The sequence below is a fragment of the Phycodurus eques genome, chromosome 11, assembly GCF_024500275.1.
Source record: "Phycodurus eques isolate BA_2022a chromosome 11, UOR_Pequ_1.1, whole genome shotgun sequence".
In the NCBI taxonomy this organism is placed as follows: Eukaryota; Metazoa; Chordata; class Actinopteri; order Syngnathiformes; family Syngnathidae; genus Phycodurus; species Phycodurus eques.
The window spans coordinates 9,601,472-9,614,127 of record NC_084535.1 but is presented as its reverse complement, the minus strand read 5'-3'; the positions used below and the strand labels follow the sequence as shown (position 1 = coordinate 9,614,127).

Here is a 12,656-nt window from a genome sequence, read left to right as displayed (position 1 = left end):
TTTAAAACTATCACAATAAGTTCCAACAGCAAAATGATTCATCAATGTGGATATTGTTGGTATTATATCATATTACAGTCACAACATTGCATGCAAATCCTTGTGTCAGCCTTCCTGAGCATATCTCCTGTCGAAAGGTAATTTTCCTCTAACTTAAGAAAAAGCTTTGTTTTTTCTTTATTTTACTTGAGCTTTTTTAAAAGCATTTTTAAAACACCACCGTTCTAAATCCAATTTTAAGTAAAACAAATAATAAAAATAATCCCTAACAGCAGTTTTGCTAGATTTTATATGCTACTGAACAGTCAGAATATAATGTAATTCATCTGTTTATTTTTATTATAATGCACATTTCTCTTTGATTTTTTTCTATTTATTTACCTACTTAATTGTCCAGGTTTCAAATAAGTACAATGTAAGTCAATAAAAAAAATGCATAAAACATGCAGTTCAACCTGTTCCTATGAGAAGAGTCCAATTTTATTTTCTTCTTTTACTGAAAAAGTCTTCCAAAGAGGTCTTTGACCTTCATTTCATCGTGAAACCAAACAACTCCAACAAAATTATTTTCTTCAAAAAGAGATAAGCCCAAAATTCTTCTTTGTTGCTGCTATCCTCAAGGTCCCGTCGACCCACGTGATTGCGACCAATATTGGCGAAAACCTCCTCGTCGAATATGTAGACCTGATTACTAACACCAATCTCACTGTTTTATGACATCTCACTTGGACTCTTTCAGAATATCAACCATAGGCAATACAGCTAAAAGTTATCCTATTTTACACTCACTTTCAAGCACAATCGGAACTATATTAGCAGGGTGTGAAATGAGAAATTAAGGGAAGACATGTTTGAGGACATTTGTAACGAGTATGCGATGACGTCAATACGTATGGGTTCGTGACTGGCTTTAAAGGAGATGGCACCTGGTTAGGGTTACGTCAGGTTTTTGTGCCATTTCCTACTAAATCCTACACACAGGTACCGTTTGTTGGGGTCCTTGATGAGCAGGCCAGACAGCAGCGACTTGGCGTCGGCTGAGAGTGTACGCGGGAACTTGATGTCCTCCATCAGGATGAGCTCAAAGAGCTTCTCGTGGTCCTGGTTGTAAAAGGGCAGGCGGCCGCACATCATCTCGTACGTCACGACGCCCAGACCCCACCAGTCCACCGCCCGGCCGTAGTCGTTGTCCTCCAGTACCTGAGGAGTACACATGCAGACATTTTGGTTTTAAGCTCAGGTCACCTCAACTTTATTTCTTGGGCACTCACAAAAAAAAAAAAAAACAACCATAGCTGTAACATAATGTCGTTGATAATGAAGCTCAAACATCTCTCGTTTGAGAGTCTAAGATGCTGTGAGAAGTTGTTATTGGATGAGAGAGAGGAAGATGTTTGAAGTCTCCACTGAGCAGTACGAGGGCGCCCGGACGCCGAATTTTGCAATCACAGGCATGACATCACTCGTGTTGACTGCAGCAGTTGAAGGTTGAACGTAAACCTTAATTGCACATCTTTTGGAGTGATCTAAAGAATTCTATCAACTCCAAATTTGAACACTCAATGAAAACAACTATTGGACATTTACTATTTAGAATGTCTAAATTTGACAAAATAAAGTTAGATAAGTTATGTTATCAACCTTCTCGTGTTGTTGGCTCAGGATAACAGCTGGCTGTTACCAGGTTACCCGTAGGCCAGTCTGCGTCTGAGTGACTGGGCATCAGTTGTTGGCTACAGAACCTAGAGTATAAGTGTGCTTATTATGAGTTTCTTTTGTTTATTAAAGCAAATGAAAGTGCACCAGCAGCTAACTAGCGGTTATAGGCTATATTAAAGTAGCTAACGATGTTTACAGTATGTTAACCTAGCATTGTCAATCATAGACGTGCTGTTGTGTAAGCCAGTCCACACATTGCATTATCTTCTTTTTTTAGGTGTGAAAGAATACCAAACTTTGGACATTCGCTATCTTTTACGAACTGTTTTATCATGTCAACTTATTTCCACACAGAGTGGCACATTAGACCGTAGGGAAAAATGATCCCCACGAAGCTTTGAGGCAGTGATTTTGCATCAACCTTTTCTTGTAATTTAACAATTCGAGTTATTCGATTAATCGCTTCAACTCTAGTAAATACCGTAATCTGTATTAAGAAAATAATCTTGATATATATGTACAGGAGTCGAGTGTGAAAAATGTGGGGTTACGCGGTCCTCCCAAGAGGTGACACGCTAGTACTACTTTGCTAGTTGTCGAGAATGTGACAGTGTAGATGCTTTCGGCTAAGCTAACAGGCTAAATTAAATCAACGAAGTCAGAAATAAGGTGGAACATTACTTTACTTTGTTTTTTTTTTATGAGACATCTGCTTGTATTCTGCGCGTGTGCATTTATTTTATTGGCACCAAAGCGCCCACGGTGGTGAAGAAGACGAAGCAGACAGATGAGACAGGAGATAAAGCACAAGAGAGTCAATATGGCGCCAAGGTGGCTGCAGGGAAGCATTAAAAAAAGCAGAGATGGCAAACATCAGTGGGTGGCAGGTCTTCACAGGCCGCGCTAGGAGGAAGAGGACAGCGTCCCTGGATGGAGAAGGCAGGCGAGGCCGTGGACGCGGGTCACGGCCGGCGAGCGACTCTATCAAAGTCTTCTTCCGCACCTCGCTTACTCTCGCCTCCTCCATCTGCTCCCCCTTCATCCCGTCGCAACGCAGAGGTACTTCAGGTGCTCATTAACATCATAAGCTTATTAACATGTGACGCTACAATGAGTGTGTTAGTGTGAGCGTTTGCGCGATGACGGCCAGACTGGCAAGGTTGGAGAGCGTCCAGAGCGGCATATGCCCTACATCTCGCCAATAATAATAGCATCTTCTCACTGTTAAGAATAATGGAGCGGGCCGGGAGCACGCCAGAACACGCTAACAAACCTTAACGACCAACAGCCATTGTCTAATGACACTCTCAGTGCATACACTGCAAATAATGACAATATCTACATGTGCGAGCTCCATAGATTTAACAAGGTTTATCTTTGTGGTTGTACGACTGAACAGGATCACACCGAGGGCTGTTTCTAACTGAAGGGAGGCGCAACTGTTCTCTACTGAATTAAAAATGGGATATCTGATTACGTTCAATATTTTTGTTACTTTTTTGTACGTTTGCCTTTTAGAATTAAAAAATTGAAAATAAATAGAGTGATATCTTGCAACATTCAACATTATTTCATTAAAAAAAAAAAATTTTACTGCGGTATCATGCTACGATATGGCGGTTGTGGCTCAGCTGGTAGAGCGGGTTGTCCACTGACCCTTCGGTCAGTCCCAGCTCCAACTGTCCGCTATTGAAGTATCAAGATACTGAACCCTAATTTGCCACCAGGTTGGCATTGCAAATGAAAAACTGTTCTCAATTAACTAACCTGGTGAAAGAAAGGAAGTTATTATAATTATACATTAAATGTTTTTCGCAGAGTTTGTCCACATTATTCTTAATTAAAAAATAACACAACATTAAAATTGTTCAACCTTGTTCTTGCATTTCAAAATGTCTTGTAATATTCAAAATTGTTTTAAAATTATTTAAAAGAAACACTATGATACCTTGTAACTGTCAACATTTTTAAATATAAAAAATAAATAGAGGGATAGTTTTGAACATTAATTTTAACTCCTTAAAATTTAAAAAATCTTGATATAAAATACCAGTTTTTTAAATTAAAACAATTTTGTTCCTTATTTCTAACTAAAACAATTATGCGATAACTTTAGAAAATAAAAATACTGTTTAACATTCAACATTTTCTTTAAATAAAAAAGTGTTATATCTTGTAATGTTCATTTAAAAATAATATTAAAAAAGGTTATCTCCTGTAACAGTTTTTAAAATGAAAAATAACTAACCATGCCTGATTTTTTATATAGATTTTTTTTGTTAAAACAACTGTGCAATTTTAATAAAAAAATAGTGTGATAACATTTTTAAATAAAAAAAAAAAGTGTGATATCTTGTAACAGTCAACATATGTAATGTTTCTCATAAAAGTCTGATTTACAGTAGGCCGTGTTTGATTTTGTCATCACAATATATCACGGGCAAATAAATAAATAAATAAACAAATAAATAAATTTTAAAAAATAAATAAATAAAAAATAAATGAAAAAAAAAAAAAAAAAAAAAAAAAAAAGGCTCCGGGCGGGACTTTGGTCACTCAGTCCTTAAAATACAGCTGAAAGTCGATCATTCAATTACATGCTTCAAATCAATTGTGGCGGTGCTATATGAAGACAAAACAATAGACACGTCCAAATACTTCTGGCTATAATCAATATTGCAACCAGAAGCAGTTGTCGGAATGATGCAGTGCAATCTCCAATGTTTGTGGTGTGCGAAGCTGCTGGAGGACTTTACCTTTTTGTGCAATATCCTAATAAATTCTTCAGTTTAGGCAGCAAAACAACAACTGAAGCGGTTACACGTCAATACATATTTCATGTGTGATGTGCTTGCATGCTGCTGGCAAGTATGAAGAAGAAGAAGAAGATGAGCTGCTAGAGGAACATTGCCCGCCGCCAGCTCAGCACACTCTACAACTGGAGGGATAACACCGCGGCTTAGACGACTGGGAGACAGATGGAATATTTATCTAATGAAGTTTTCAAAGTACGGCAAACAAGGAGAGATGTTAAAAGAAATTGAGGGGTTTTTTTTTAAAAGTTGGTGAAAAGGTGAAAGCTCAGTCATGCCAGGGTGTACATTAATTTAGAAAATAAAAATAAATGTGACACCATTTAATGCTCCATAATTATTTTGTAATCTCTTAAAATAAAAATAGTGTGATGAATTGCAACATTTAACTTTGAAAAATATATATTTTCATTAAATTAAATCGTAAGAGCTCGTGTTGCATGTAAAAAAACAAAAGGTAATATCTTGTAACAATCAATATTTTTTACATTAAAACAAAAAAATAATTGTGTGACATCATTTAACATTTTTTACATTAAAAAAAATAGGGTGTTATCTTGTAAGAGTATATAATGTAAGAGTAAATAATTAAAATATAAAAAAGTATCATTTTAAAATTCAACTTTCATGAATTAAAACCAACAAACAAACAAAAATATATATTATTATTAAAAATAATTATAATTCACTTAAAAAAATGATTTTGTATTTTTTTTCAAATAAAATAGTGTGATCGCTTCTAACAGCCACAACAAAAAGTTGGAAAAATATCTTTTAAAATTAAAAAATGTGTGATATCTTAGAAAATTCAACATTTTCATAATTACAATTTTAAAAATAATAAATAGCGTGATAAATTATAACATTCCAATTTTTTGCAATTTTAATATTGTAAATTAAAAAATAATTTTTAATATTGTACAATAAAAAGATAAGGACATTTTTATGATGTTATTTTTACTCATAGGCTTGTGAGGCAGGCCGTGTTTAATTTTAATATTAGGGGTGGCCAATAGAAAACGTGCTGTGGGCTACAAACAGCCTCCGGGCTGGACTTTGGATTCCACTGTTCTTAAATGACAGCATCTCATCACAAAGACACCGCTTACTCTTGAATAATGTTGCTCTTCGTAATGTTAAAATAAAGTGTTGTGCAGGACTACTGGAGGGCAAACACGACTTGGGAGACAGATGGAATATTTATCCAGCAAGTTTTCCAAGTGCGTAAAACAAGGACAGATGAAATTGAGAGCAGAAAAAAAGAATAAGAAGAAGAAAAAAAGAGGTGGCAGCTCGGTCGCAGGCAGGGAGCAGATTAATCCTCACAGAGCCAGAACGCTGCCCCACAGCCGCCGGCGTGTGTGCGTGCATGCGTGAGTGTGTGTTTGGACTTGTTTTGAAAAGCAGCAGTGCTGACCTCACGACTTAAAAAGACGCATTTAAGGCAAGGCAAAACAGGGGATGAGACAAAAGGAAGCCAGGGGGAGGGAGAAGGATCTCGGGGATCAGCCATGTGGCGATGGTGGGACGGCGCTCCCGGGACGGAGGGGCTTTGGCAGCCGGGACCGGACTGGAGATGAGATGGGAGCGCACACATAGCCTGGAGCGGCTAGCAGCCCAGATAGCCAGCGGGCCCACACATGATCACAGTCAACACACACACACGCATATTGCTGGTGTCAAAGGGAGACATTTTGTTCATGTTGATACAAAAAAGGTGTGATGAAATAGAAATTGATTGATTAATGTTGATATGTTTTATCAGAGCACAAGTTGATTGTCTGATTGCTTGGCCTTTGACCTGACAGATAATACAGAGTTCTCGCTTCTCTTCACAAAGACTGCTTACTATTTACATTGAGCTTCATAATGATGTATAATTGAAATATAATCATGAATGATTATTATCTTGTAAAATGCAACTTTCTTTAATTGTTTTCAATTATTTTAATAAAAAATATTTTGACATCTGGAACATTCAAACATTTTTTTAAATTGTAAAAAAATAAAAATAATGTAACATGCCAATATTGGATGTTTGAAATTATACTCATAAAAACACTGTGATACTATAACACCCGATATCACTTTACCAGCATACACTATTACACTACACTATTCTGTCCTTCCTGAACGTGTTGTGGGCAGCTTAGCAGATAGCGAACAGTTCTTCGAAAACAGTCGTCTTCTTGCTTCAAGCTTTTTATTGACACTCCCAGTTGAAGTTTACAGTAAAACTAACATAAATTAAAGAGAATTACACATACATTTAGGAAAACACAAAGTTTTGTCTTGCAAAAGTCTTCTAGCTTAATGCTACCACATAATGCAAAAGACAATAGACAGGCTAACAAATAGCATCAATGTTGCAGTGTAACCCATTAAATAACTAATATTCAAACACAAACGGCGCATCAACGTATACCTTGCCTTGACAAAGACGTTCTGCCTTATACTCACAGCCATATATTCTATTTATCCTGCAAAAAACAAGTTATATTGATGCAGATTTTCCACAACATTCTTCATTGTGTCTTTTCATCAAATCTGCGTGCACCGTACTGCCCCCTTACAGGCCAAGTCGTGCACAACAGAAGCAGCACATTGCAGCAAGTGGAATAGGATTATTCTGTGTATATTAGAAGTCTAACAGTTGAATGAGATGCTATGTTAGAAAAATGTTTGATTAAAGTAAAACACATTCATCAAAATTGCAAGGCATGATGGAATTATCAAGTATTGGTACTCAGTATCAGTAAGTCCTCAAATGTAAATCGCATCGGTCCATCCCTACTTCTGAGGCGTTGAGTTTAATTTTATTATTCAAACGTGGCGTCCAATAAAAAACAGGCTACGTACGGCCCCTGGACTGGAATTTGGACACGCCTATCCTTAAATGACAGCATGGCTTCACAAGGACGCTACTTATTATTGAGTCATGTCACTCTTCATTATGAAATAAGTTGTTGAACAAGACACAAGCCCACATTGTGTGGCCTTTGCAAACACAGGAAGCATCTAATATACAATCGCGTAACCCTGAAATATTTCCTCTGCCTTCTCATCTCCGTGTGCCTTCAAGCCCCCACCAGTGCCCCCCACCCCCTTATTCTCTGTTTAATCCCAGCTACTTTGCATCTCTGGAACTTGGCTCGGAGCACACTGTGTTATTTTTACACGCGGGCGGGCGAGCAGAGCGTGCGGGCGGGCAGGCGGGCGGGCGAGCGGTGGCGGTGTAGATTTCCAGGTTTTTTCCGAGCACCTTCCTCCAACCTCGCCCATCTGCCGCCATCTGCCTCACTTTAGCCCGCACTTTCTACTGCAACACACACACAAACGCGCGCGCACGCATAGACGCACATCCTGTGAAAAATAACTAGCAGCCTCCAATCAGCTTTTGGCACGCAAAAGGAAAGCACTCGGGGAGGGGGGGGGTGAAAATGTTGCGCCAAATTGTCCTCGCTACTTTTTCAAGTGGGATATACACTGCCACGCTGCTCCCCTGCTGCCTTCATCTCCACATCATCTCCACCACTCACAGGACTGCGCCACGCTCGCCAGGTGATCTGGTGACCTTGGAGCTGGATGGACGCTGGCTAAAATAAACTATTATCATTTAACGCTCTTTCTAATTTTGGCCCTGTGTTTCAATAGGATGTGTCATTGATAGTCAGTGAATACAGACAGCTGATTAGGTACACCTACACAGTGAGATCCAGTTCAAGGAATGTATGAACACTGCCTTGACAAAGACATTCTGCAATATACGAGTATTAAGTATTGAGTATTAAGGCAGCACTGAAGAAAAAAAAAAAGTCGTTTTTTTTCTATACTTTTTTTGGGAGATTCTGAATTTTTTCTAAAAAAAAAACAAAAACAAAACCCCACTATTCTCATAATATTACAACATTAAAAAAAGACATGCAAATATAACTTTTTTCTCTCGATTTGTATTATTTATTCTCTTAATATTTAAAGTAAAATGTAATATTTAATAAATATTTAAATGTTTATATAGAAATAAAAAAATCTGGAAAAATGCAACTTTATATTCATGAGTTCACAGCGGTTTTTCTCCGACAATTAATAATTCCATTTCATTTGTTTTTTTTTTGTTTTTGTTTTTTTAAATAAGAGAAAAATACAGGGGTAAAGTCTGGAAAAGAAATATGACCTTTTATTTAGAATTTTTATTTTATTTTAACTCCGTAATATAACCAAATCAAATTCTCCAAGCAATACAACTTAATTGTCCTAATACTAGAGGATGTGGATTTTTGGAAATTTGTCTGCGCTTAATGAAGCAAAAAACTCATCCACTTTGAAAGTTGAACTTGTCTTTTAAGACGGTATCACACTGGAGATCAATCAGTTCCCATGGCGCTGTTTCTGGGTCTTGTGTGACTGAATATTGGATGGCAGTTTGTCAGATAATGATGTTTTTCTGAGCCTGTAACCTTGATTTTAACCGCTGATCCATAGCCATCAGTTCATGTGTTGATTGACTGTTAGCATAATCAGCATGCTTGGTAGAAAATTGACGGCTGATGTTATAATCCTCTAAAACCGCAATGGTTTCCTAACAAATTAGACATACAGCCTTTGACCGGACTTCAGTCAAAAAGTATTTAGTAGACCATGCTATATTAAACACTCGGCACTCACTGTTAACTTTTCTTTTCTTTGGCTCACTCATGGTTGAAGAAGGGTTCAGAGCAGTAGCAGAGTAAAAACAGAACAGTCAAAGTCAAGTCAATGTATCACTGTACATACTGCGCTACCTGGTGGAACCAATGGGCATTACAGGACAACCTGGTGGAACCACTGAGCATTACAGCACAACTTGGTGGAACCACTTGGCATTACAGGACAAGGTCAAATGAATGCAGTCATGATTTTAATATGATTTGGGCAATTCTGTACCAATCTTTGGCGGGCCGGATTGAAATGATCAATGGGCCGTATGTGGCCCGCGGGCCGTAGTTTGGCCACACTGGTCTAGTGAGTGTGTAAAAGAATGTTTGACAGGGATGTAGTGTGCTTTAAAAGTAACGGAACGAGGCAATAGAAAAGGATGCTTTAAAATAGACTGACGCAAAAGAGTAGTGCTCAAAATCTTACCTCTGGCGCGAGGTACTCTGGCGTGCCGCAGAAGGTCTTCATGGTGGCAGTGTCTGTGATGCCTTCCTTGCACAGGCCAAAGTCAGTAATCTTGATGTGGCCGTCTTTATCCAGCATCAGGTTCTCCAGCTGGGAGGGGAAATATGGACTTTTTTACTACAGAAAAACAAACATATCTGATAAAGCTGCTGTAATAGAATGCTTATTTGTTATTGATTGTGTGGAGAGAATCTCTATTTTAGAGACTTGACCTTATCTCTGGTGCAATATTGATATAATGAAAGAACATTTTCAAAACAAACAAAACAAATAATTTTCTCATATTATTTTTTATTTTATTCTCATTATACAGTAGACTATTACAACTTTTTCTTGTGAAAAAGTATGACGTTTTAGCCTGAAAAAATTAAACTTTATTTTCCACAAATTTATACTTTTTATAGAAAAGAAAATCAGCTTTACAACTTTTGTCCCATAATATTTTCTTATAAAACTTTTTTCTTGAAGAAATATTATTTAAGTCTTGTAAGAAAATTATTGTTTTTCCTACTTTTTATCTATTATATATTAATAATATTAATATAATCTATTCTTGTTAAATTCTGACTTCTATTGAATCAATAGAATATGCTTGGAAAATTACGATTTTCTTAAAAAAAAAAACAATTTGATCCTCATATTGTTTTGGGGGTAAATTATGTTTAGTCTGGTAATATTACAACTTTAAAAAAAGTAAGACTATTCTTGTAATTTCATTCATAAAATAAATGGGATTTTATTTTTGTAAGTTTACGACGTTTTGAAAAAAATATGACTTAATTCACATTACAACTTTTTTCTTGAAAAACATTAGACCTTTTAAACTGAAGAAAAAAAAACTTTATTCTTGAAAAATTACTACTTTAGTTTGATTTGATTATACATTTTTTACCTTGCAAAAATATGCCTTTTATTATCAAAAACAATGAATTATTTTTTGAAGATTCTGACTTTTTAAAAAAAAAAAACTTTATTCTCGTAAAATTCCCACTTGACTGTACACTGGTGGTGTTTACCTTGAGGTCGCGGTACACGATCTTGGCCGAGTGCAGGTAATCAAGGGCCGAGACGATCTCGGCGCCGTAGAAGCGCGTGCGTTCCTCGGAGAACACCCGCTCTCTGGACAAGTGGAAAAACAGCTGCGGGGGAAAGGAGGGGAGAGAGGGGGTGGGGCAGACAGCAGGGACGGCGCAGCAATAATTACTGATTTATTGAAGGAAATTAGCACAACACAAACTGGCTGCCCGTACCATATTGAGATGATAGATGGCGGAGGGGAGGGCGAGCGCGAAAAGAGAGGGAGGAGCAGGATGAGGAGGGGGGTCTCCGAGGAGGGCGGGTGGATGGAGACATTCAGCAGCTGGCACCTCATCTACTAGCGCACCCCCACTACGTGCGCCCTCGCCACACGCCGACCTCTTCCGCGGTAGCCCGCAGGCTAGGCTGACAGGGCACTGGCGTGGAGTTGGGCGACGGGGGCCAAACAGAGGGTTTAATCAATACGCCAGTCGAGTTAAAGAGAGGCGGCGGGCCACGGCCCCGCTCCCATCCCCCACAGCCTCCAGTGTGACGCTCATTAGCGCGCTATCTGCTCCCCTCGGAGCCTCCATTTTCATTCACTCCATCCTGCTCTCTTTCTGGCAACAAACTAACTCTCATAATTAACAGAAATGCGGCTTTTTTCTCCGGAAAATACAACGTTATTCTCATAACGGAACAATTTATTTTTGAAAAAAAATACATTATATTTCATGTCTTTTTTTCTTGAAAAAAATGTTTCTTCATTCTCGTATTATACACTTTTTTCTTTGAAAAACTATGACTTTATTCTTTTTTAAATTACAATTTTATCCACTTAAAATTATAACTTTTTACCTCAAAAACTAACTTTATTCTCACAAGATTGATTTTTGTAATATAACAGCTTTTTTTTCAGAAAATTATGTAGTCAAGAATTTTATAATTATCCAATTATGTATGTATGTATACATGTATGTACAGAATATATATACAGTATATATATATACATATACAATATATAATATATATACATATATAATATATATAATATGACTTTTGTAAAGACTTTATACTCGTAACTCTTATTTCGCCTTTTTTCTCAAATTAGATAATTTATTCTCGTAACATATGACCTTTATCTTGAAAAAAACACAAAACATCTCAAGAAATGCCTGCATTTTTGCAAGAATACTACTGGTACTTTTTTCTTTAAAAAGCACTTTATTCTCCTAAAATTATGACATTTTTCTCAAAAAATACAATTTTACGCGCATAAGATTACAACTTTTGTTCTTGAAAAATATTACTTTATTGTTGTAATATTATGGCTTCCTTTATTTTTTAAATAGTAAAAAAAAAAGAAAGAAAAGAAAAATGAGTCATTATCCTGATAATATATTCTATTTATTCTGGTAAGATTGTGACTTTTGATCGAAAGCAACACTCGTTAGTACCCCTTCTGAGCCTCCATTTCATTTCACTCCATCCTGCTCTGCTTTTGGCAACAAACTTCACTCTTTATACTTAAAAGCAGTGCTTTTTGTGTCCCAGGTGTCTTGTACCCCCCGCACACACTCTTCCGTGTTAGCCTCATAGCTTCACTCTCTGCTGTCACTTGTCACACTGCGAACTAGTACAAATTACCCTTGAGGCCATGGGGCACACATCTCCCTATTAATTGCTCAGGGAGGTTTGCATATGGCCGCTGGAGTGATGCTTACGGCTGGAGCACCTTGCCGTGTGTGTGTGCGTGTGGGCTAACACGACAGGTGGGCCTTCATCAGTGTACTGGCAGCTGTGACTGTGGCAGCTTTGTAATTGGTGGTGCGCGTGTGCTATGTGTGGTCACAATTTGTCCGAGGAGGCTATATTTGCAGGGTGTGTTTGCCGGCGTCTTCGGCGAGCGTTTGCTCAGCCCTGGCGCCGAACGAAGTCTCACTCGCTGGAAGGCGGGGAGCAGGTGATGACGGCACTGAGGGAATGAGGCATGATTGCAAATGGTGC

General features: G+C 37.6%; 1 protein-coding gene across 5 annotated transcripts in view; it reads right to left on the bottom strand.

The window, feature by feature from the left end:
* akt3a (v-akt murine thymoma viral oncogene homolog 3a) overlaps window positions 1-12,656 on the bottom strand; it is a 76,732-nt gene that overhangs the window by 3,949 nt on the left and 60,127 nt on the right. For all 5 annotated transcript variants that reach the window (XM_061689625.1, XM_061689626.1, XM_061689627.1 and 2 more), the window contains 3 exons: window positions 10,649-10,771; window positions 9,594-9,722; window positions 986-1,200 (listed from right to left, as the gene is read on the bottom strand). In XM_061689625.1, the coding sequence (XP_061545609.1) occupies window positions 986-1,200; window positions 9,594-9,722; window positions 10,649-10,771 (467 nt within the window). The remainder of the gene's footprint in view (window positions 1-985; window positions 1,201-9,593; window positions 9,723-10,648; window positions 10,772-12,656) is intronic.